Source organism: Larus michahellis, chromosome 2 (assembly GCF_964199755.1).
Source record: "Larus michahellis chromosome 2, bLarMic1.1, whole genome shotgun sequence".
NCBI classification, from domain to species: Eukaryota; Metazoa; Chordata; class Aves; order Charadriiformes; family Laridae; genus Larus; species Larus michahellis.
Genome location: NC_133897.1, coordinates 135,365,277 through 135,391,850, shown reverse-complemented (window position 1 = coordinate 135,391,850; position 26,574 = coordinate 135,365,277). Strand labels below are relative to the sequence as shown.

General features: G+C 38.3%; 1 protein-coding gene across 3 annotated transcripts in view; it reads right to left on the bottom strand.

Moving 5' to 3' along the window:
- Positions 1 to 25,283, bottom strand: part of CRISPLD1 (cysteine rich secretory protein LCCL domain containing 1) — a 43,110-nt gene extending 17,827 nt beyond the window's left edge. For 2 of the 3 annotated variants that reach the window (XM_074577298.1, XM_074577297.1), the window contains exons 1-8: positions 25,024 to 25,283; positions 23,761 to 24,083; positions 4,294 to 4,412; positions 4,030 to 4,162; positions 2,453 to 2,568; positions 1,444 to 1,544; positions 169 to 348; positions 16 to 76 (exon numbers count right to left, since the gene is read on the bottom strand). In XM_074577298.1, coding sequence (XP_074433399.1) covers positions 16 to 76; positions 169 to 348; positions 1,444 to 1,544; positions 2,453 to 2,568; positions 4,030 to 4,162; positions 4,294 to 4,412; positions 23,761 to 24,018 — 968 coding nt within the window. In that variant the 5' untranslated portion in view covers positions 24,019 to 24,083; positions 25,024 to 25,283. Of the gene's footprint in view, positions 1 to 15; positions 77 to 168; positions 349 to 1,443; positions 1,545 to 2,452; positions 2,569 to 4,029; positions 4,163 to 4,293; positions 4,413 to 23,760; positions 24,084 to 25,023 lie in introns of those variants that run through there. The other variant, XM_074577299.1, reaches the window with a different exon arrangement.
- Positions 25,284 to 26,574: the final 1,291 nt, after the last annotated feature.

Sequence of the window (26,574 nt, the reverse complement as noted above, 5' to 3'; positions counted from 1 at the left end):
TAAAATTTACCATACCTATTGCAAGTTGTTCCTTTGCACTGATCTCTTAGCCTTACTTCACATGAAACAATCTGAGCTAAAACAAGCAAAAAGCAATTTCATTGCAATGAATTTGATACTATGTAATTCAAATTTGTTGATCATTTGCAAGTCAGGTAAATTCCTTACACATTTGCTGTGTGCTTATTACTTCATTTTTCTCACTGTCGTCAGTGCCTGTGGAGTCTGAAGGGGAATGAGTTCTTGGCCGGCTTTGCGCTGTTGCATCCTGGGCTTTGGATCGCTGTCGTTCAATCTCATTGGTTTCCTCTTCTGGTTCATGGGGAGAATAAGGCCTTTCTGAATCCTCTGTTTCAGAAAATGGGGGGGAAAAACTTCTCAGGAAAAAAAAGTGTTTGTGGAATATAAATCCCTTTGTCCTCATAAAATGGTGGATGAATCCAAGCAAGAAAGCCAGGAAAACTTTCCACTGCTTCATAAGATGAAGACCTCAAGATTAATAATACATATCAAGTGTGTTTCTGATTCTGACAAAAGGTAGATTTTTTTCTAGCACAAGCAGCAGAACTGAGGTATGAAAATATTCTTAACACTCCTGTTTTAATATCTTATTGCCATCAGAAAACCAACAGAACAAAGATGGTATTTCTATTATACATTGGAAGAGTTTTACCAAGTTCACAGAAAACTTGTAATTAAAGAAGCTGATATCATAAAAACATACACCTGAAAATGAGGCCCTTCTGTACACACATAATGAAAATAATTTTGAAATACTCATCACTGAATCTATACTTCTTACTTAAGCAAGATCCATACGGAAGGTATTTGGGCACACTCGTGCAGCTTTTATGGTCCATATGAACTTTCAAAAGTTATTAACAAAAATTGCTAAATTACTTGTACACAGAGTAAAACAAAAAGAAATAGCAGCTTCTTAATATGCTGTGTTTCAACGCTATAAAAAATGAATAGCATTATGAAAATTGTAAAAGTTAACAATCATCCCAGCTGACTGGGATGTTTAGTTACTAAAGTCTTCTAGTCTTGTTCTTGATTTTTTTTATAGTAATGCACTTGGCTTTGTGACTGAGATAACGTTTCCCTGTAAACAAATGACTGCATAGCCTTCCACTATAATTACAGAAAGGCATACAAATAGCACACAGCGACAGCCTACATCTTTGTGTACTAAAAGCCCTCAATCAGCACTTAAACCAGCAGGAGTTCAGTGCACTCCACTCCATCTGGTGAGGCTCAGCCTCACGTGTCCTAAGTACCTGATCTCATTCATCACAGTAAAGTAGGCCCCTACCTATGTGGTTTTGGGCACATGCGTAATATATTCTATTCCACGATGTTAAAGCACAATGAGGAAAGAAAGCAAAAGAAAGGTTACATTTCTCTGTCTATTTACAATCGTACTGTTGAAATAGTACATACCTCTGTAACAAAGATTTTCTCTGCAACCTCCTCCAAAACTAGGGGGGCATGCGGAACAAGGGCGGCCAGGTTTATAAGGAGCATGACCCCACCAGTTACCCCTTTACACCAAAAAAAAAAGTTATCAAAACATGCTTTAATAAACAAACGTTACCATGTTTGGTAACATTTAATACATTTAACATTTAATATGTGGACAAATAAATGATAAAAACCAGCAGATACTTAAACCATAACATTGCTTTGATATTCCCAAGTAACAGGCAGTAGGACAAGAGGAAACGGCCTCAAGTTGTGCCAGGGGAGGTTTAGATCGGATATTAGGAAAAATTTCTTCATTGAAAGGGTTATCAAGTATCGGAACAGGCTGCCCAGGGAAGTGGTTGAGTCACCATCCCTGGAGGTATTTAAAAGACGTGTAGATGTGGTGCTGAGGGACATGGTTTAGTGGTGGAGTTGGCAGTGCTATGCTAACGGTTGGACTCGACAGTCTTAAAGGTCTTTTCCAACCTAAATGATTCTATGATTCTATACCAAATGCACAGGAAGCAATTGAAAAGTCCATGAAGAAAAAAATGAAGTACTGCCATAAGCTGATGTAAGATCTTTCTAGATTGGCACAGCACTGTAAGACTAAATTCCTCAATTACAGGAGAACAGGCTCCACTCTCCTAAATAGAATATCCTATAGAATTTGATCTTAACCGTGGGCTTCGTGTTACACGTTCCTTAAAGTCACAATGGAGAGATACATTTATTTTTCAGACAAATATCACTACAACAAAGATCTCTGATGTTGTATGTTAAAACACAGGCAAGAGAACTGAAGCTCCAGAAAATCACAAGAGTATTCTTGCAGACAAAGGCTGCCTTGGGAACAATGTTCTACTTTGTAACAGTACAAAAAATAGAAACCCCAGACCGACTTCCTTTCAGATTATTTCCTGGAATATTATAAAGTACCTTGCCCCCTCAAGATATTTTTGGGTGTCAGCCCAAAAATACTTACTTAGGAGAATAATTGCATACAAGATAGACTGCTTTTGGCCAAATCTGCCCCCAGATGTTCATGTTATGACACAAATTAATTGCACAACCGATTCTGCTACTTGTAGCCCAAACAACCTATGGAAAAGGAAAGAGAAAGACATGAGAAAATCAAAGCTGATTAACATAAAGTCAAAACCGTCTCCAAACTTCAACACATAAAACTCAAATCACAAAAGTGGTGTTATATTCCCCTCTGTTATAAATGGGTTGAAGTGACATAATTACAACTGTCGACAGGCCGTTTGGTCATACCCTTACTAGAAAGAAAAGCTTTACCTTGATACAAAAGGTATGGGTCTCATTTTATATAAATGGTCTAAATATGTATTTGAAAGTGTAGCAAAATATTTACACAACATGATCCGAAGAACTGATTCTTGAAATTACAGTTAATAGATAACCATGAGTTAGAATAAGTCAGGTTCCCGTGCCCTGGATTTCTCAGCACAACCTAAGGACCCAGAGGGGTTTAGATTGATTAGACTAAGAGAACTAAGAGATATTTGTCAGTAGTGAAAGGAGGAAACATAAACTACAAAACTATTCTCAAAAAACTCCTACACCGAAAAGATTCAAGTCATAGATTTTAGATGAATATGCTTTCATGTTATTGCAATTTAAGGTGGCTGTGCTCCTTTATTTGTCTGTTGAAACAATTTTCATCGCAGATCTCAAAATAATCTGAACAACAAAGGCTGGAACATTCAAATTAGATAAATATGACATGTGCTAAACATGTATTAATTCAAGATAAGCCAACTGTGTATTTCCAGCAGGGTTTTGGAGTTGAAAGAGATAGGTACTGTGAAGAATTAGTACCACAAAATACTACATATATCTATCGTAGATCTTGCATGCAATGGGTAAATGTATTTATAGGTATTTTTACAGAAATGGTAAATAAGAATATGGAGGTAATTCTGTCTTAAAATTAGATACGATTGTAAATTGTGCTAGTAAACAAACAAAATAAATGTTTAAAAATTAGTCATTTTGATGTTTTCTAATATATTGAATATTGTACGTGGATTTTAGTATAATCTGAGGATCACATATTTCTAACTCACTGAAAACATGACTGGTTCCCCTCTGGAAAAATTCTGGCTAGATACACTAAATAAATTAGTTCTTGCGCAATTTCAAAATCTTGCTGAAGTTAAAGCAACATGTTAAAAACCGTTGTTTGATCTGAGGAATTCTCAGAAGAAAACCTCTTTCTAAAAAAAGTGCTGTTTCTTCAGCATATTACAGAAAGAACTACCAGCATAGACACTAGATTATTCAAAGTGTGCTGAGCAGTAACACTCAGCAAGTGATATTTATGGGGATGAAATATAAAGATTTGTATGACAACCCTACTCTATGTCACCGATACCGATGCTTATAACTGTGGAGTCTAGTAACAAGCCCCTTTTGTCCTTTAGTGCTATGGTACATAGTACAAGATTAATAAATTCTATGTGTCATACAGCAACCTAACTGGAGGTCTTGACCACTCTTTTGCATAGCAGATAAAAAACAAACCCACCTACGTACCTGCGTGTAATGTGTACAAACAGGACCAGAGCATTTGTAAGGACAATATGGATTGCATTCATGAGGATGGGGATACGTGAAATCTCTCACTTCATCATACCATGCTTGGACATGAAATGTTGGAGGCCTGTACCTATGAAAGCCAGTAGCAGCCTATTAGATCATTCAGAAGTTGTAGCTTCTATCATTTTTCCTTTAAGTAATAAGCAAATTTTGTTAGATTTTTTTAAAAAATCAGATATAGTATAAAACATCTTAAACTACCTTCCCCAGTGTGCCCCCAAATTCTGCCCAATTGATGGAAGAAGGCTTGCAGGCCCATGCTCCCACAGGCAGGTTTCAGCCCACGCCTCTGCAGATCTCTCCAGTTCTGTGTCCCACGTCTGAAATTTGAAAGAAAAGAAAGGAACATCTTCTTAGATATCCTCGGTGGGTACCTCATACTTTAAAAGAAAAAATAAAAAAAGAGGATTGTCCATTTTTAAAGCTTCTGTTACTGGGTCAGAAGACTGAAGAAAAATGTGAGACTTGACAATTGTATGCCCCACTTGTGTTACATAAGAAAAAAAACCAATGTTTTCACCAAGAGCAAAAAAAAAAAGAGTTTTAATCCCCGCACAGCAGTCCCTTTAGAAAGCATGTGCAGCCATGCTACAGTGAATAAAAGACAAATATGAAACTGAAAGGCTTAGTTCAACTTTCCAAGCTAAATTAAGTGCATTTTCTGTCTTGTGAGATTTCTTTTTAGTAATAGGCACTTTTCTTAGCCAAAAGGGTATTATCCAACCCACTTTCAACATAAGGCTTTACTTCCTCTAAACCAACAGTTTATTTGAAATGAAAGTGATTTTCTCTTCCTTTTCTATAATCAGCTTTTGTAGAAATAATACACAATGCAAACACAAAATATGAAAACTAGAGTAAGGTCATCATTCGTTGGTTTTATGGCTAGGTTGGTAAAAAAGGAGGCAGTCATGTTAGTAAGAGGAATGCCCAGGACAAGTTAAAGAAAAAGCTTATGAATTATTGTTTGTCACAATTTTCTATCCTTAGGTTTTATTTTTTAAGGGACACATAAGAATAGGCTTGTAGCTGAAAGGCAAATGCAAGTTTCATTCTTTCAAAAGCTTACTAAAACTTACTCTTCTTGAAATTAATCGTATCATACTGTGTATGCGTAGTTTTTACTGCTTTAAGCTGGGGTTTGCTCAAAGTGGTCCCTCTTGTGCAAAGTATCCATACCATTGCTTGACCTTTTAAATCTGATAGTTGCAGAAATAGGTTCCAGATACCTGACTTTCTGACACCAACGCTCAGGTTAGGAATTAAAATATTTCCAGAAAGGAAACAGATTTCTTCATAGATGCTCAATTATTTCATCACAAATTCAGACTAAAATTCTTAGAGTGAGACTGTGTTACCTAAATAACAGTAATTCAGCATTTCCAAACACAAATTCCCATGCAGACACTGGAGATCATGTCTACAATTTTTTGGCACAAATTAAAGGTAAAAAACTCCTTAACATAGCCAAAGAATACAGAAATATAACAGACAAATTCCATGTGCTAGAATTTATTTTTCTATTGATTTTGACATGCAGTTTTCACCTTATTAATCAGATTATTCATTAAAAACAAATATGTCCTCGGTTATGCAAGACCATGATTATATAAAGACTTTAATATCACATAGTTTAATCCTAGAATATCCGGTCTTGGTTGCCTTCTTCAGAAGTCTCTAATGCATTGAATTCCATTTCGTCTGTTATTAATATTATCAGCAAATAAGAAATTTAAAGGGAATACCTTGACTTCCAAAATGCAACATTTATTTTGACAGAATGACCCTAACAGTATAATAATGACAGAATAAAGCTTTCAACCCACATATGGATACAAAAACACTGACTTCAGGAAATAGTAGGAATTTTCCGTTCAGCTTACTGGGCCTGTATTTCGATGTCATAAGTCATAACATTATTTAATCTTCTTAAGAAAATATTCTAATCTTAAATAAGAAGGTTTTATATGGTAGTCTGTATAAATCTTTTCCTCTTCCCTTTCCATGTCACACAATCATAAGTAGTTCTTCTTCCTATTGTATCCATTGTAAAATACATACATTTTAACACACTTCTTCCAAATACATATTTTTTTCTTATAAGTTGCAGTACAATTGCTTCATCATTTTACAATGGAATCATGAGACTGTAACATTTCAAAACAAATGCCACAATATATTCTCTTGTAAAGCATCCCTCCCCATTTTCAACTCTGAAAACCGCAGTCACGGGTAAAGGAATTGTATTGTTGTGGGGGTTTTTTTCCACGCAAGTTTCAAAATCTTTTGTGCAGCTATTTTAACTGAAATAATGATTTTTTTGGAAGATCAGAGCTAGGTAGTCAATAGTAACTGCTTGAATCGATTCCTCAAGATTGTGAAGTAGTGATCTTTAAGAAAATTTTCTTCTAAAGAGTGATGACAGCTATGCATGACACATCCATCCAGAACTCTGCAAGAATAGCCTTTTGATGAAAAACTTACATTCATCGTTAATCCTCCTGACAGATGAACACCCACACTCCAAGGTATATATATCAGTAATGAGGAGCTTGGGGTGCTTGCATATTTTTGCTCATTGCACAGTCATTCCTGACTCCAGAAAAGGTTTGTGTATGAGCTAGAGAGCCAGCTCCACTCTCCCCAAGAATGGGTTTCTGTGTGTGAGATTATCTGAGAGGAATCTGAGATTAATTAAGGGCAAGAGGTCATAGTTTAAGGCTCATCATGAGGTAATCACCCTATTTCTTTTTATGTTAGAGTTTAAATCTGTCCCATTGGTGCTTTCCAGGGTTTTATTTACTACTGTTTATGGTGAAGTGAGACTCATCATAGTGCACTTTCCTTGAAGCAGCTTCATTTATGATTCTGTTCTGGAGTCCTCTACGACAGTGATAACATCAGCCTTCCTTGGTCACTGCCCTTCCATGTCAATCATAATGACAGGTCTAATAACAGAAACTCCACAGAGTCATCAGTTCATCACATATATTAGAGGGACTGAAGGAAATGAAGTAATAGGGAAGTTAAAATTGAGCTAATCACAATTTTTGGCAGTTTCCATAGAAAACAAATAAACAGAAGATTAAAACCAAATTTTGTTTCAATTGAAATTTTTCACTTTTCCTCTCTCTAATCAAAAATTAAAAATATTCTAACTACCATTAATAGGCTAGACAACTGTTGTTTATTAGTGTGACAAAAAAAATAAGAAATCTTTAAAATGTACTCAGAAAGTCGTTATTTAGTCTGAGATACATTGTTTTCATTAGCATGGTAAATTTCTATACAAAAATATCTTTCCATCATTTATTCAGTTATCAACTTTCCTCTAAAAACAGCTTCAGCAATCTAATCTTTATAACGCTGGAGAAAGAATATGATTTTTAAAACTTGAGTAATTTATATTTCAGTACCCTTGTAAAATGTCTGTGATGCTATCCCATGGCAACTGCCTCGCAAATCAGAATTTAAATACAAGCATATAAAGACAGGTTATACATTTCGTTCACCCATTAATTTTGACTTAAGTTTAATCCCTAAAATTTTGATTAAAAGTAGTGAATAAAAATTTTTATGATAAAAATAATGAGAAATCCGACAGTAAATTGTTGCTGCTGTGTAAGGATTGAATTCACCCAATTATTCTGCCTATCCCAAATGCATAGTAGGCTGATCAGTCAACAGATAACTCCAACTTCAAAATGTTATGAGATATCTGGAATGAATCAGATGTGAAAAAACCTGCATATATATTTTGGGTTTGAAGCAAATTACGCCACATGTCTTACTTTTCTCCCCAGTGCATGTACCATGCAATAAAGTCACTTCAGAACAGTCAGCTGGCCAGGAAATTCTCTGTGTGTGCCACAGAAGAAAGGAATCATTCATTTGTTTCTCAATCTTTAACACCTAAATCCCTTCTTTTGAAAACCAGATATAAATACTACCTGGCATGTATATCATACACATATAGCTAGCACACTTTATTGTCAGAAAACACTGCCTATTATCCTGCCAGCCAATGTTTAGTTTGATCCAGGGTTTTTTTGGATGAGAAGGAGGTCACGGAGAAATACTGACCTACAGTACCACTTAATATTGCTTCTTCTCCATCAAGACTATTGAGAGTTCAAATGTGTTTAAATATACAAAGACTAGTGTTGTTAGTGGTGCCAGTTATTTCTAAGCTATTTCAGGTATCTGAGTGCCAATTTGCAGTCCACAGTATGGAAGTACACCAAATAGATTACCAAGATATAGCTTAATTTCTTCCTCATTTTAATTTTTTAAGTATTGTTTTGGGGTGTGATGGAGTAAATCTCAAAACCTTTACATATTCAGATGTAAAAAATCTGTCAAGTGTAAATTGCATGTAGCAAACAATCTTTTTAATTGCAGTATTCATTATTCAACTGTCTCATTTTTTCATCAAAGCCACTGCTTCCTGAGATGTCTGTAGTAGAAGTTAGAATCAAAATAAAACCTATCCGAAATTACATCAAATTTATGAAATATTCTGGAAGAAATGACCCAATATCGCAGTTCCAAATAACTTCCTAGACATCCAAGTCACTTTCTTGATTGACAGAGACTTTCAAAGCAAAAAAGGGAATAAAACACCAATAACCTCCTAAAGTCAGTAAAAAAAATATAGAAAGGATTAGAAGTCACGGTTACTCGGGTCTCCAACCCCTACCAAGACATAAGCAATATAACACAACTCCAAATCAAAGTAGAAATGAAGAAGTTTTTCTCAATCTTCAGGATCACTCTAATGATTTTTAATAAAAAAGGGGAAACTGATACCCTAATCTCTGATGCAATTTATACCTGACTAATCCAGTGATGCAAAAATTTTATTAAATGTTATTAATGAACAGGTATAGAACTTCTGAAAACAAATGAAAAACTTGTAAAAGAAATCCACAGCTAACACAGAATAAATGAGCTTAAAGGTACTTTTAAAGTTCATTTCTACAGTTACATGTAGTCAGAACTTAAACAATTCAAAAGGTTTTCTACTGTTTTGCCAACATGCCTAATCATTGCGTCAGAGACTGGATCAAGAACAGGAAGAAGCTGCTTTACATTAGTGATGCCATCTTGAGTTTTGTCTTTCTCTTCCAGTAGTTAAAATAGAAGATCCAAATTTCCTTCCTAAATTAATTATTCTGATTGAAGTTATATGAAGAAAAACTGTGTATGTTAACTCTAAGGATTAAAAACCTGTTAATTTTAAAGTATTTCCATACCAATCCAGTTATATTCACTCCAAATAGAATGCATTTTATCATATTTGTCCTGTGTTTGCTCACATAGCAGGCTAAATGAAACAAACACATAAAATAATCTGTATAAGCATATAAAATCTGCTTCCTTACTGGAATTATTCTTGTGCTCTTAATAACATTCCCTTGTTTCACTTACATGACGGCAAGCTTTTGGCTTCAAACAGTGACAGCATCTCCATATACAAAGATATATATACACATATGTTTTCATGTTTCGTTTCATAAAAATCAAAAGGCTTTGGTTCTCCTAGAGTTCCCTTCCTCCTTAAAGAAGTGGGAAAAAAGAAAGATAAAGGTAGGAAAGCAAATGTATAAGAAAAGGTTTCCAAAAATACATAAAAATGTCCATTCAGAGCAAGTCCCACAATGAAGAATTTCAAACAAATATAGAACTAATTAGTGCATCTTTAAAATGCCAAGGTGCTTGGCATTTAAAAAAAAAAGCTAGAATAAAAATGGAAGAATATGAAGAGTCACAGCAACATAGGTATTTTACATCCTACCACAAGTAGGCTTTAACAACAATGTCATTAGTGATTTTAAAATCTTGGCTACTGAAATATATACTGAACGGACATAGTTCTAATGCTTTAAACTTAGTTCAAAAAATTCTTCCACAACATTCACCGTCATCAGCTGGTATTTTACAGATTTAAACTAAGGACACAACTAAACCAATTTAACTCTTTGAAACAATTGGAACAGAAAAAGTTTAACAGAAATCCCTCTATAACTATAGGCAAGGGTTCTTTCGCTTGATGAAGGATGAATAAACCCTTCAAACATCCTTACTTAAAAAACAGGAAGTTGTTTCTTTTCATAAAAAGGGTGATCGTGGCATTTTGAAATGTGTGTGCAGCACCTGATTCCTCATCCATTAGTTCCTCATTCATGCTTTGACATGACCAGGTTTCAATGAATTTGCACTGTCATATTCCTTTAGTAAATACTGGGTACTGAGGGGACCACAAGGAGACGGAAGTGCAACTAGGCAGCTGATTCCCAGATCTGACAAGCATTTTGACAGGCAATTGTTTCATACTATGTGCAAGGTAATTCAACCTGTTTATCAAGAAAAAGTATTGCCCACATTGTTGGAAAACTACATGTGGTTGACCTTTTGGATAAGGGATCATCATCAGGATTGGCTTTCTGCATTGAGATAGAGCTAGACACTGAACACATAACTAAAGGAAATAATGAGTGATCACCATTTGAAATGTAAAATTTCCGCCTGTGAAAAATTGATCCCATTATCTTACCTGTTTTCTATATTATACCTATGCATAGAATCCTTCCTAATTTCAGCTTTCACAGATAACTCTCTGTATCCAAGAAATGAACTTCCTTACAACAGCAGTTCTGAAGACTTTGACTTTATCTTACAATTCACGAAGTATGTTCCTCCTGTGGTATAATTCATCCACACATAACACCCCTTAATTCAAGGCTCAGTGCTGCTCTAGACTTGATTTCATCATCTACTCTGAATAGTCTCCCACTGACAGGATGGCATGGCCTGTAACTCAGATGCTTCTGCTATCCAAACCAGTATACCCACACAGTAAAACTCCAAGTTCAAACTTATATTTGAGCCACTAGGTACAGCAGGAGCATTGGCTAAACTTTCAGCCCCTGCAAGTATCTATTTCACAGTAAAAGGAGAAAACATCTAGTTCTACATCTAGCTTTACAGTCTCAGTAGGGTTGTCTAGTGTCTTCCTGTTTCAGCTTTGGAAAACAACTTGCAAATCATCGGAATATCATGCTTATTCATGTTATTTCTGCTGTATTTCTTAGAGTTCGCACAGATATACTATCTAAAACACTCCCTTTCATGAACCCAGCAGTCAGGAACCGATGCTGATCTTTTAGACTGGGTTGCAATACCACCATGACTGAACTCAAAGTGGATTAGGTTGGGGTTTTTTTTAATTTAGATCAGGAATGTGCTTTTGAAATGAAACTCCTGATCACTCCCACTTACTGTGCATCACAGAGCACTCTTGGAGTACAAACTGGATCCTCTGCAGATAAAATGCCAGGAGCTGTGCTCCAGGAGTGCATCTAACACTTTGCACTTATTCATGGGTATTCAGTCAACACAGTGCAACACAGTGCACAACACAGTGCACAACACTACAACACTGCACATTTTGACTTAGTGCACAATAAAAATCCCTGAAATTTCAAGTCCTCAACTCCAATTCTTTTGCTTTACAAATCCGCTCCTATTGCACCACAGCACTTGCCAACATAGGCATTGCCTTCATCAGTATCTTGTTAAAACCTAGTGCACCATCAAAGGCATTCACACAGAAATGGCACTATCAGCGTTTCACAAATGTTCCACGTATGCTAGACTAGCTGAGCCTAAAACCCAGGTGGCAGATTAAACTGAATAGTAGTAGCAGTTCCTGGCTCCAGCTGCCGACTCTTCTACCCCAGAAGGTTACAAGCTTTGCAGCAGGGATGGTGCATGCAACGTGGGTCTTCTGAATGCCTCTGGTTTACAACATATCGCATTTAAAATAAACCACAACTAACATCAGTTTAACTTTACAGACTGGACTACAAATTGTGGTATTTAACCTCTGTCAACATGGGGTTCAAGTAGCGTGTAGACTGAAACCAATGTTCTGCTTATGGAGGAGCTGATGTTTCAGTGAGGATACCGCAGCTTAAATCACAATTCATCAACAGCCAAACTAATCACATAGGGTGGGATCAACCTCCCCTGAATTTAAACAGCCTCAAAGCAGATACCTACATCTAAGCTAATTATCTAAATTACCTTTGCAGTTACATAGACAAATAAGCATCTATTGAAGGAGATAATTTTAGCTGCCCACTTTAATTGAGATCAACTACGTGTTGGAAATTCTCATTTTTCTCTACTAATTATAAAGGAGACTGGCTCAAACACAGACATCTACACCACAGACATCAAAAGCTTAGTGAGATGAATCCCACCATTTGTGTTGTACGAGCGTTAAATCAAAAGAGTACGCTGTCACCCAAGGCAGACCAGCATAAGTGAGTCCACCAATTATACCAACTGGTATTACAACAGAACTGGCAAGTCCCACAGCTCAAAAAATGTTTTCCAGTAAAATACAAAAAAAATGTGATAATATTTTAATGGAGATATTTTCATATATGTAGGAAGGCGGAAAAAAATCACATGGGATGGGACTATATGGAAAATAAAAACAAGCGAAAATTTAAGCTCAGTAAAGATGGAAAAGTAAGTACAGCGGGCACCATTGAAAGTAAACATTTACCATGGCATAGTATAAATACCTCATTGCTGTATACATTCTAAATATAGGGAGAGAGTGGTAAAGTAAATACCACAGTACACTATGGGTATTTATTTACTTTTTAATAGAATCCACTGTATTCTTCAAGACTAATGACACTGAGAAGGAAAAAAAAGGAAAGATGAAACATAGAATGAGAAATGCCACGAACAAATAAGACAGAAATACAGTTAAGACTTAGAAAGCTGCTGCATGGTACCAGCACTAATAACAGCTGAAAATTATTTTAAGACACTGATCTTGACTGTAGCCTGTCTAGCCTCTTCCACTGAGCCAGAATCAAATATATGTGTATTATCCATGTATTTTTAGTTAAAACTAATAGCAGTAGTTTCAGAATAATATTTACCGTAATCTTCTTCTACAGTTTTATGACTGTAAAAGTAAAGAGGATTTCCTTAGTACGCAACCTAAAGCTCCTGCCCTGCAATGCTAGCTGATGTTTCATTGCCAAGAATAAAGAAATCACTCTTTCCTGTAACAACTTTTATTTATTTCCCAGGTTAAACAAATTCAGCTGCTTCATTCCTTCAATCTTTCTCATAAATCACATATTCTATGTTTATAATCAATCCCATTAATCTTATTCATTCTCTCTAGAATGACTAGACCATTCTTAAAAAATGACCAAACGTGGACATTGCATTTCAGACAAGGTCTCACCAGATTCAAACAGCCAAGTCTACTTTCAAAGATTGCTGCCTCATTATTTTTTAACTCAGTGCAGCTCCTGCATCTTCTTATTGCAGTGGTAGCTCTACACTTCATTCCCTGTATTCGACCTGTTTGATGTCTTCCTTACTCCACACCTTGCAGTTTAATTTCATCATGTTGATTCCAGGCCGTTACTTCCACTTGTCAAGTTCTTCTACTTTTGATTGTGTTCTCTAAAACAACCCCAACCTGTGTCCATGTTAATGTATTTTGCAGTTTTCAAGTGTATTCTTTGCTCACACGAGTCATAATCTATGTGCTTAACCAAAAAGGGATGGACTCCAACAGCATCAACTCCTTCAATCTTCTGCCAGTTTGATAGGGAGCTTCTGTCAATTTTCACTTGCAAAAATGTCAGTGTGGAGACTCTCAAAAACTCTCCAGAGTCAAAAATATGGCACTTACCACTTCCCTCTGATACATTATGCTGGTTAAGTACTGAGTCAAAAAAAAGTAAAATAGATCGTTTTGACATGATCTCTTCTTGATGAACAGACGTTGGTAGTTTTCATCAGCTTGGCTTTCAGTTACCCTTAGGTGAAGCATTTTGATCCATACCAAGGCTGCTGAAGGAAGTCCATGGAAACTAATGATAATTAGCACATCTGAAAAGTCACTAACTTGCACAAAACTCAGATCCTTACCTTCAGTAATTTGAGTTTGACAAAAATGTGGCCTCCATACTTGCCCGAGGTCCCTTACACCAGTGACTGCAAAAACTCAGGAGTTCTGAAACACGAGACAACTCTCCTTGAAAATACAAAACCAACCAAACTAACTAGTACTGATATATCCTTTAAGCACAAGGGAAGAGGATACCTGTAATTGCTGAACTTTCCACTACCAAGAAAGTTAGGCATCCATTTTCCACTGGAGGACCACTGCCTGTCTAGAAATGAAATGCTAAGGACCTTACATGTTACCATGTGGTAGACAAGAGTTTATAGAGCTTTAAACTGGGCAGAGATCCCTGAATAGACCTTGAGGTTTCAGCGACTCTTTTGGAAAAGAGTAAAAAGCAGGAAAACTGTGGCTTTTACCTGGAAACAGGAAAGCAGTATGAGGCCAAAAATATTGTTCCCGAACAGTGAATAAATTGCACCAATATTTAGAAGTATCTCCTTATTACAGTTTCATATGTTTGAGCTTTTTGTGTTCAAAAAGTAAAACCAGGAATAGGAACCAGCAGACATGACTAATCACATTTAATTCTGTGTGTACTCTAAGCGTGTTAAAAAAACCTTGCTGGAATATTCAGCTTTCCAAGGTGTCCTGAAACAGTACATTTACTTTGCTACTTTTTAAAAGCAGTGTATAAAGACTTTCTATTAGAACATGACTAAAAATCACCCATTCACTTCTATATTCTGACACGAATGGAAGAGAAGCAACAGCGACGTGAAAGCTGATCTTGATTTCTGCATTTTGTCCATTGTCAAAGCATGAATTACACACATTCATTACAAATAGTGTTCATAAATATTTATTGCTAATTACAAATTGACCAGAGCATGGGTCCTAACCTCATATCCTAGTAGTGATTACCATGATAAACTAGCTGTAACTGATTGCTTTCATACAGCAGTTTTAGAGATGCTACAGAATTTCCTGGACTTTGAACACGAATTAGCCGCAGTATCTCAAATATGTGTCACAGTGAATGCTTGCTTTTAAAAGATGACCACTGTGATTTGACATAAGTGAACTGAACTTACTGCCAGAGAGCACCCACTGATCATACGTGACTTGGCACTACTGTTAGAAATATGTTCAAATAAAATCTAAAAAAAGAGAGTTGGAAAATGTATTAAAGAAGTTCCTGACCATCTGGAAATCCAACAGGGATTTCAGGACAAATATATTGTGATATGCATCAGGCAGCCAAAATTCTGGTTTTAATGAGTTAATAGCCTCGTTTTATGAAACTGTTATCCTCCTTCATAATAAAGTAAAAATTGTCCTTCTCTATATGGACAGAAGTTAGTCTTCTTAATGAGTCATGTTTTTCTAACTATGATAGTCACTCTACTTACGTCAAATCTAAGGTTGAGGACTATATTTACAGATAACAGGATAAATTCATATCTAGCACTTCAATGAAATTATGTTAATAAATAACTTTTTTCTCAATTAAAAAAAATCTTAAGTTAAAGAAGATTCCCAGGCAGATATCATGAAGATGGCAGGCTACATGGAGTTACGGTTATAAATCTCATTGATTCTTTCTGTGTTCAATTCGCATTGTGTATTTAAGCTCTGATTCTGCTACTACTGATTATTTTTTAATAATCTTTTTGATATGGGGGATGAAGAAGTTCTCTGACAGCAAAAATAAAAGATGAACAGTGTCCGTCCTGTGTTGTTAATTATTTTATTTTGGGAAGGCTCCCTTAAACTTTGAGACAGTGAGCCTTTCTGCTACTTTCCACTTTCAGTTTCTTTACTTGGAGTTGCTTAGTTGTTGTTGGCATTACATCAATAAAAGTCATAACACGGACTTATCCACTTGCTTTCTTGTCCACTTCACATTGCACAATCCTTTGCTAAAACTGCCAGAGAGAATAAGAGGATAAGTCAACGTCACTGTTCTTTGATGCAGTGTCAGTAGCCTTTGAGCACAGGCAAGGGAGCTGAAGCACTTCCACCAACCTTTGAAGTGGAGCAGAAAAGTGGAAAACCAGAGGGAAAGCAGGCAGGTTCACTTTGAAAAGAGCTGCTCTGTTCTTGGCACCCGAAGTGCTCTCCAGCCACTTAAGGGATTCCACAAACCAAAGTCCTCTGCTCGAAAGGAATGGGAATTGTTTTTAACCATGTGTCCCTGAAGAGTTTAGGCAAAATGGACAAGACACAATAAACAGAGACATGAAAAGGTTTTGTCAGAAAGGTCTAGGCAATTTAACAGGGCACTTCTACGCAGCACAGAAAAATTCACCAAAATGTCTACGTCCACTAGAAGGCCTTCCTTTATGTTTCCTAATGCTGTTTCAAAAAATCTCAGTTGGGAGCTGACAGATACATATATAGAGAAACTGCTACATCCAGGCTTATGCAAATCATAGGATCTAAAAGCATTACAAAATAGCTAAAAATGTATTACATTCCCCATTCTGTCACTACGATGACATGAACAATGTTTTACTATTATCCATGCAAGAGGTCTATCCCCCAGTGGGTTCATATTATCCAAAGTCCAATGATCTGTACTTAAATACAGCATGAATTTGTCAAAGGAAAAAATAAGAAAACTCTAAATATTTACAGTCATTCTTAATTTTCTTCTTCATGAAGTTACAGAAATAGAGGGACAAACCTTTAAGCCTCCCAAAATATATGGCCCCACGAAAGTCATGAGTCAGTCATGGTTTTGAAATTAATTATATGGTATCAGCACCTTCAACACATCACTACTAAGGTTTTCAAACTAAGACCTTCAGAGGCATTATATCAACACAAAGTAAGATTAAATATAAATATATTTCTTTTTTTTTTCCCCCTTGTGAACAAAGTATGGATTGAATCCTGCTGCCAAGTACACATCTGTAATTGTGTCCCTAAGAACCATGCAGCTATACCAAATAAATTATTTCAAAAAGCACCTCTAGAAGACTGTATTTGCTTCACAAAGTCTGCAAAATAAAACTTCATAGAAGCAAGGCACGGGCTTTGCAATGACATCCCTAGCATATGTCAGCAGGATCTTGCCAAAAGACGACTAAAAATAATTAAATAAGTAAAGACTTCCTTGCCCTAGAGGACACTGATGCTCAATTACAGTAATTACACAATGTAGCGTGTGGCCAGGTGCCAAGAAATATCAGGTTGAAATGCATTGCTGTCTATCAAGCTGTGAACCTAAACACTTCTCAGTACAGCAAATTCAGTCCACGACACACAAAGAAATAGTATTTTAAAAAATATAGAGGTTAGCAAGTTGTTGGGTTAATGTACCTAAAACAAGTATTTCAAGCTTTATTAACACTTTACAATCTAGTAAGAATTTATTAATAACGCAATAAAAACCTTTCTAACTCTATAAGGTAGAAAAAGTCTTTCCGCATCAACCCGGTCTGAACAACAAACAAACGTACTGGTTTCCTGATTTGGTCACAGTCCCTTGCATGATACTTATTTCCAGGTGGGATTGATGGCAGTAGAGTGCAAAAGGCTATCTAAAGTCAGTCTCCCAAACTAATGATTTGAACTGCAGAAAGAATGTATCGCCTTGTAGATTCCAAGATTATTACATATATTGACAAGCGTATGACAAAGCACGATGGTTCCCATTTTTGTCTTAAAGGCTATTACTTTGCCCAGGGAGGCTGGGCAGGCACAGCCAGCTCCAGGACAGCAGGGGAATAGGCAGGGACACCTGAGCAGCCACCAAGCAGCAGAGCCCCAACATCACACTGCTTGGGTCACACTGACTCCTGCCAGCAGCGGTTGGCTTCAGTTTTCGGTACTAGCTCAGGTATCTCTTCCACACAGACATACCCCAAGCGTGTCCATGGTGTGAAGGCCATGCTGGTGTCAATGGCCCAGGATGGGAAATGTCGAAAGCATGACACTTTATACAACGCTCAGATAAGCTTTATGTGGGTGCTTTGGAAGGGTAGCAGGGAAATGTCATCCCTCTCTGTTCTCTTTCCAATTATATCAAATTCTTGTGCACACCAAAAAGAAAACGTTCCTCACTCCTTTCTTTACTAGGAAACAATTCTGTACAGCACCTGGCAGGATAAACATACATACAGTATGCATCTGCCATACATTTTGATAACAAATTGTTCACCATAACCTCAAGAAAGATATTTTTTTTTTTCGCCATTGAAGTCATAATGTTGACAGTTCAAAAACTCTCTCAGCATTGAAGGAAGAGGTCTAGGAAAGAATGATCTAACATGTAGTCATAAGGTCATATAAGGCCACGGCAGAGGAGTTTCCTGAATTTGTTGGACTGCTGTTCCCTACAGAGGAGCTTATGCAGGTTCTCATGCCAGAATCATCTGTACAGAGAAAGAGACACAAGGCAAGTTGGAAGATCCATATAAGACTTAAGAAACATTAGATGAAACTGAAAATATTAACAGTATCAAATTGCCAGGACCAGAAAATATCCTTCAAGAATTTGGTTGATTATGAAACGGTTGAATTACCGTGTGGTACACAGCCTCTTAAAATGGCCTCATTACCGCAGTAACCAAAAACAGCGCATGGGTGTTAATGTTTTAAAAAGCTTCCAGTAGAATCTGAGAAACTGCAGACTAAAAACTGACTTCCATTGGGATGATTTCATAGGACAAGTTAAAAAACATACTAAATACATGGATAATCTGAATCCCTCCCTAATATATTATGCTTTGAATGTGTCAACAACATGTGGAAAAGGTTTAAGTGCAGTTAAGCTTTCTACAAAGTTCCTAAGTTATTTAAAAATAAATAAATGAATAAAATTAAGCTATCATGAGATAAAGAAGAACGTGACAAAAGACAGAAACCAGATTTAAGAATAAGAAATATTTTTTTAACTCCCTGAATGATGTGTCTGCGGTCCTCTGCTATATACCTTCTTCGCAACAGCCCAAGAAAGGGAATGCAAGACACTATTAACTACTTAAAGTAATTAAAAATAAGATAGGAAAATAAAAGGTAGAGATAGAAGACTCACTAATACTAATTGTTTGGAAAACAAAATGGTAGATAACATTCAATATCAACACGTGCAAAATAATGAGGACATTAGTGGAGACTGCAGCCAACTATATACATACACTGCAGTGTAGTAAATGACCTATTAGCACATCGGAAAGATCTTGGAGCCATTGTGAACCGCTCTATGAAAGTGCTAGCTCTAGTTTAGCCACAGTTAAAAAGCAAAAGAATGTAAGAAATTATCAGGAAGCAAAAAAAAAAAAAAAAGAAAGTACAACTGTATCAACTCGCAGTATGCCATAACTATCAATAGTTTGACTTGTTCACTTTGAATTAAAAGGAAAATAGTAGAACCACAGCAGGTAGAGAAGGAAAACAAAATGGAACAGTTTTTCAGATAGAATAATTTCCTCAGTGGTAACATTTTTCAGCTGAAGAGTCCTACTTACTTGAAAACTGTTCTTTCTCATAATAAAGAAAAACAAGGCATCAAATAAAAGAACAGGTTTAAAGCAAAAGAAGTGCTTTTTCACGCAGTGCATAATTAAATTTATAGGGCTCTGCAACTTAATGCCATGGATTCAAAGAATACAAAATGGACTCAAAAGCTTTCAGATTCATAAAAGAAAACTCCACCTAAGACTATCAGACCCAAAAAGTACAACAGCAGATTTAGGAAGTCCCTAAGCTGCCGTTTGCTGGAAGCTGGGAGGTTTCATTGCAGAAGTTTCTCTGTTCACATGCTCTGTTCTTATCCTCTTGCCCTAGGAATCCATTACTGCTCAGCACCAGAGTCACAGTATTTGGGAAGATGAACTTTTCATCCAGTAAGTTCAGCCAGATAACCATAAGAACATTCTGTTCATTAAGTCATACCTACTGTGAGTAGTAACTTCAGGTCTCTGAACGATGATAGCCTGGTATCCTTCTTATTTTTCAAGGCATAAGGGGGGAGTGTACAGCTGTACAGAAAATCTGTAATTCAATCTTCTTGTTTTCCCTTTTTTTTTAATAAATAAAACCAAGATCTTATAAGCTGGAGACCATCCTCAAAAGCTTTTCTCCTCTGCACAACTTAAACTAAAACATGGCTTTAAGACTGCAGTTCTCTCAAAGGTAAGGCTGAACTTTGCAAGTAAGGCATATAACCAATAGCTCCTACCCAAAGTGTGGCTCTTCATCCCTCCCATTCCTTAGCTATGCATTCCCGCCCTCTTTTATCTCCACTGGTACTCATCTGATTCAGTCATGTAGGAAGCCAGTTCCATGACTCAGACTGGAAAAAAAAATATACTAAATTTAAAAACTAAAGTCTGATTCTTTAAGTACTTGGATCAGTCTCGTCATCAACTCAGATGCATGCCAGTGGCAAGAGTGGGAAGAAGCATTTTCAGCCCAAGCTACCTGTTAGGTTAGCTTAGCTGTTACACACAAACAGTGGAATGAGATCGTGCAGCCTCCACAACCCTTCTTTCAGCTCCAAGCACTCTTGGAGGTTTTAAACTTCTCAACCACACCACAGACTTCTAGAGAGTGAGCTTTATCAGTGAGGCACCCGGACCTTGAACACCTTTATTTGGATTCAGTAAGACATAAAACTTCACTTCCGCAAGCAGAGCTAGCTCTGTTTACGAGGAAAGGTTTTACTAGAACAAGGGGCAGCTTATAGTGACATGAATGTGCCCAGAGCAGATTTTTTTGCCAGCCTGTCTATACTAATAAAGGACTACAAAAGTAGACAGAAGTATTTCAACTGTACTTATCTAGTTTGCTAACCACTAGGCAAACATTTAGAGGGATTGTTTCCCTATTGTGGAGAACTGGAGCTCACCTTTGGTAAGACTTGATGTATCACATTGCAAGAATACTATTTTTAGTGGCATGTGTCTATCTGATGAAACTTTTTTTTTAATAATTAAACAGGCTCATTTATCCCCATCCTTTATCTCACAAAAAAAATAGCCAAGTACAGTTTTAGTACTTGGGTGTTTGAATTTTCTGTCAGTCACAAAATTGATCCAGAGGTCACAGACCCTTGGAAAACCAGACCTAAGAGTGCTTATTTCTTTGTCTGGAAAAGTGGAATTTGTCCATCCTATTATTAATATGTATCTAGAAAAATAAAGTGACTATTAAGTGCTAAAACAGGCATTTGTTTTAGTTATGGACGAAAAGCTAGCACTAATAGTTATACAGCTCTAATGTCTGTCAGAAGTTATGAAATGATAGAATGGAGTTTGCCTCTGTAATTTATTTCTTGCATATATGCACTATGGTAATGACCAGATATTAGTTTTTCCAAGGGAATCTCTTTGCACAAAAGAAATCATGCTTCCTTAATGAACTATATAGAATTTATTGCCTGTTCTTTGCTGTTCAGTCTGTGACTCCGCACCTCATTTACAATTTGTACTCAGATTTTGCTCTTATTATGCAATAGAACAGCCCTGATTCCTTTATGACACCTCATGCAGAAAAGAAGGTGGACAATCACACAATCACAAATTGTATCATAAAAATACATGTGCAAACAAGCAGAAAATCCACCATTTCCTCCTTCTTTTCAAGCAGCAGAGGGCTCTCACTGTCTCCTAAATCACCCTCTTTTGATTCCCAAAACTGACTCCCACCTGCTTCCTCCAGGTACAATATCCCCTCCCACTCACTCCCAGGCTTAGTCTTTTAAAATAGCCTTTTAGCAAATTTCTGTGCTCTTAATCTCCCTCCATAAACTCTTGCTCACAGTTTTTCTCTGCCCAGAGAGTCACAGTTTTTCCCATAACCACATCTACTCATCGAATGCTCTTTCCCTCCACACCACCTATTCCCCAACATCTCGAGCAGAATCCCCAGACTCTCAGCCCTTCTTATGGGTCCCTGTCCCTAAACATATATCCAACCCTCTGACCAGACCCTTTACACAGACCCTTTACATTCACAAATCCCAAACTTTTTTCTATGCCAATCCCCAATTCCCTTGGATATTATGCCAAAATTGAGCCCCACTCTCTTGAAAGCTCCTGTCCTGTTCTGAATAACAGGACATAAGAATATTTCCTCTACATTAAAATTGGATAATCTCTTTTCCATGCTGTGTGTACTCTGTGTGTCAGGGGTCATTGGGGAGCACAGAAAAAACAACAACAACAACAAAATTTGTTCCAGTTGTAGACCTAACACAAAATCTAGGCCAAAGGGCGGGCAGTGCAGGAGGAATCTTTGAAGAATACAGCTGCTAAAAATCTAGCTCCAATGAGTACATCCAAATTCTTCTTTCCAAGATATATAACACAAGCAAATGCAGAATGGCATTAGGAATGGAAAAAGGCACATAACTGAAAATTGAAGCTACCCTTTTGTAGAATCTCGGCAAAAAGTTTTGCGGTATTTTAACATGGAAAAACAATACAGTCTTCCCTATTTGCATTTTAACAAAAAAAATGCTGGACACTTTTTTCTTAAGTATTCCAGAAATAAATCAACTTGAGATCTCGGGAACAAAAATGTAACGTCTATTACAACAAGGTCTAAAGAAGTCACAACAGAAAACAAAGTTTAAGGATATGTACAGACAATCCTAACTGAAAGGGTTAAAAGAGTTTCAGATATTATCATCCCTTTGTTTGGAGGTGGAACGTGGTAACTCATTCTCTGATGGCTCTTAGTCTAATATAGTAACACTCTTATAGGTAAACTTAAGTTAAACTACTTTTATTGATGATTTAAGTTTCTCAAGGACACACAATATGCTCAGTCTCATCACATCTCCAAGCTGAGAGAGACATCACTCCAAGCCGGGAGAGACTATCTATATCTTGGAATTTGTTAATATGATCCTCTGTCATAACCTTACAATGGAAAGTGTCGGGGTATCTGGTATAAACAACCCAACCTATAGTAATGGTATTTCTCTGGTACCTGGACAGATAAATAAATAATACACAGTGTGGACACAGGAAAGAGATTTGAGCTTTTCTGCAGAAACAAGAATACAGAAGAAAACTTGTCCATTCTTGTTAGATCTCTGGACTTCTTAAAAGCTCTAATAACTTGCTTTGATCTAATTAGCATGGAGAGATAGAGTTAGCCTTGAACTAATGGCACAAAATCAAAGTTCAAAAACATGGGAGATTTAAGTCTACTAATAACAAATCAAACATAGAGGCTTCTTAAGGGAAAAACACAAACAGAAATTATGTATTACATTATTTGTTAAACACAGGAACATAACAGGACTCCAGTCCAGTAACACATGCCAACTTAAATAGAAAGCTTTCTTGCTATAGAGGCGTCTTTTTGCTCAGAAATTCCATCCAACCTACAAGCATGGGAGAGAATCCATGTTATTTTGAAATTTCAGCACTCTTCTTAGATGGTAACTTCATAGGCCACAATCAACAATTGTAAGTAGCACAATTTTGGAAACTGGCCTCTTACACTGAGGAATTACCACTTAAATTCAGGAGAGCTGTGAGAGATTAAACCCATTAACATCAGTAGAACATGACACTTGATTCACAAACAGGCATTATTATCTCACAGTTCACCCCTGCACAAAAGACAAAAAAGTATCAAGTGCTTATATGAGAAAACAAGCAAGTTAAGACTGAAAGTATGCTGTTTTATAAAGTCACAGTAACTATTCTAAGAACATTTCTTTCTGCATGTCGCTATCAGTTTTTCCTTACCATATATTCCATATTGGAAGCTGGTGGATACACCTGACCCCGTAATTTATTATGAAGATCCAAGATACTTTGCATATCACTGTCTGTGATAGCCCTTTTCCCTCTCTGCTTGGCGATCCACCACTCACCATCTTCATCCATGTACTTTTCCAAAAGTTCCTCTAAGAGCGTGGCATTGGGAAGAACCATTGCAGAAACTGCTTGAGCTATGAATAGCAAGGTAGTTACTCTGAGCCATTCCTGTACTACATACTTCATGATGAATGATCTCAAAATGCTCAGCGGTTAGCTCCAAGACAAAGTCTTTCTTCCAGGTCTGTTGGCTGTAAATGCATAAGAGAGAGTAATGAAATTTGGAGGTTGAAGCACTGGCCTGTATGAACTTAGTAAGCAACGAAAGTCAAACTGTAGTTTGTATGGAGTTTGCCACTGTTGTTTTAGGGAGAGAAACCAGGATGCTACTTTTTCTCTACTCTAGTAAGTATACCCTGTTGCTTTGGGAAGACAGCTTATCTTCAACCTTATGAACTTCAGTTTGTTCAAGTAGTTTTATACAGGACACTGGTATGCACATTTCACTGCCTGCATGCAAGAAAGCATGCTTTTCATAGCTCCTTAAAAGAAGCCAGACATCAAGGAAGATTAGGCTGCAGATAAGGTCTTCCAGTGTTGGAATTTAAGAACAAGAAAAGTTAAAAGGCTTGCATTCATTGCCAAACTGAAAAACACAATAGTCGATATGAAATATCTCCTCTTGATGCATTTCAAAATATGACTTCGATTAAAGCTTTTGGTTTATGGTTTCCCCAAAACCTAATAAAACTTAAGGTATTCAACTCTGCCAAGAAAAGGGGGGGGGTGGGGGGGAAGAGGAGAGACTTGTGTGTATGTGTGTATTCTATTCACGAAACAAAGGAAAGCACAGATAACTCTCAGAAAAAGTAGTACCACTTCCAAGAACACAGTATTCCAACACAGCCTATTACACGACTGAGTGCTTTAGGTAGGAAAGCCACAGTCACTCCCTCACCCTGGGTGGAAAAACCGGGAATCCCGCCACACCGACCGCGCCGGAGGGAAACAAAAAAAGGCGAAGGGGGCAGAACCGGGCTCTCCCCGCCGCCGTCGGCCCCGGCCCCGCTTTCCGTGGGGCAGCCGGCCCCCAGGAGCCGCTCCCCGACCGGTCCCCGTCCCCCCCCCCCGCCACTGTCGCGGGGCGGATGCTGCGGGGAGCCTCCGGGCGGCCCCCACAAACGCCCTTACCCCTCTGGCGGCGGCGGCTGCCTCCTCCCTCCGCAGCCAGCTTCGCTCCGCCGCCCACCTCCTCGCCGGGGCCGGGGCGGGTGTGCTCAGGCACGGCCTGGCCCCGCTCGCTGGGGTGGGAGCGGCGCGGCGGGTGGGGACGTGTCCAGCAGCGGAGCCGCGGCGAGGGGCTGCCGCCGCCGCCACCGCCTCCTCCCCCGCCGGCCTCCGGGTCGCCGCCGCCACCCCGAGGAGCTCCGCGTTTTCTCCTCCTGGCTCCCGCCCCGCCGGGCATTTATCGCGGGCGGCGCTGACGCGCGGCGGACACCCCTCCCCGGCACCCCGCGGGGCGGGACGCGCCGCGCTCCGGGCACCGCGCCCGCCTCCGGCCCCGCCACCCGCACCCCGCAACCCGCACCCGAACCGGGAAGGGCCGGGGGCGGCGGAGCCGACAGCAGCTCCCCCGGCGGTGCCTCGAGTCCGGCGGGCAGCAAGGGTGGGCTGGCAGCGCTGCCTCCTGCCAGAGGCTGGCCTCGGCCCTGCAAAAGCTGTCGCCCCGCAAAGGTCGGGGACTGCGGGAGTCGGGGGGGGGCGTCCCCCGCCGCCTCCATCTGTTGGTAGCTGGCCAGAGGATGCTGAACCTGCCTGCTCCTGCTGAGGCACAGCAAGGGGAAAAACATGGGGGGTCGCACATGAGCTCCACAAAAGTCCAGAACGCGTGAATGTGGCAGGAGGTATCGGGACAGAAATTTTATTGTGGGTTCAGACCAGCCGCATGAGTTGAATTCTACGAAGTAGAATTCAAAAGCTTGTAACCACTCGTTTCTGTTTCCGGCAAGACTAGGCACCAAATATGTACTTCTTTGTTGTATACATCAAATATGCTGTTGTATACAAATATGATGTTGTATGCATCAAATGGGTACTTCTTTGTCAGCAATCTGATCTAGTTGAAGATGTCCCTGCTCATTGCAAGGGAGGATGGACTAGATGATCTCTAAAGGTCCCTTTCAACCCAAGCTATTCTCTGATTCTCTGGTTCTCTGATTCTCTGATTCTATTTGTATCAAAATCTTCTAGCCTGAATTTTTATGCAAGCTGATTGGGACAATGTTTCATTTATTTAGTATACTTTGGTACACTGAGCTAACGGCAGGGTTGATCAGCTTCCAGTCTTCACAGGACTGCTGTACCAGCTTCCAAAGGTTTTCTGTATTTTCATTTTCAGAAACTGGGAGGCTGAGGTTAAAATTCATCAGAATCCAGCTGGCTTCAGACCGGCTCTATAAACGCTTCCAAATTTCATGGGCCCAAGAGAAACAATGCCGTGCAAGTAACACACTGCTTCTTATTGTACTCTCTCAGTTTCAGTTATAATTTCCCTAAAGACCTTGAACCTAACCTGTCTTGCAGGATGCTATGGGTACTCTGTTGCTTACAAACCATAATATGCAAAAATTGTTATGTTCCATATTGGTTGATCTTTATGATTTTCTCTTTGCCATGCTGAGATGTGGACTTCTGCACTCAAGTATCAGGCACTAAACTTCTTTCCTAGCAAAACTGTGTGAG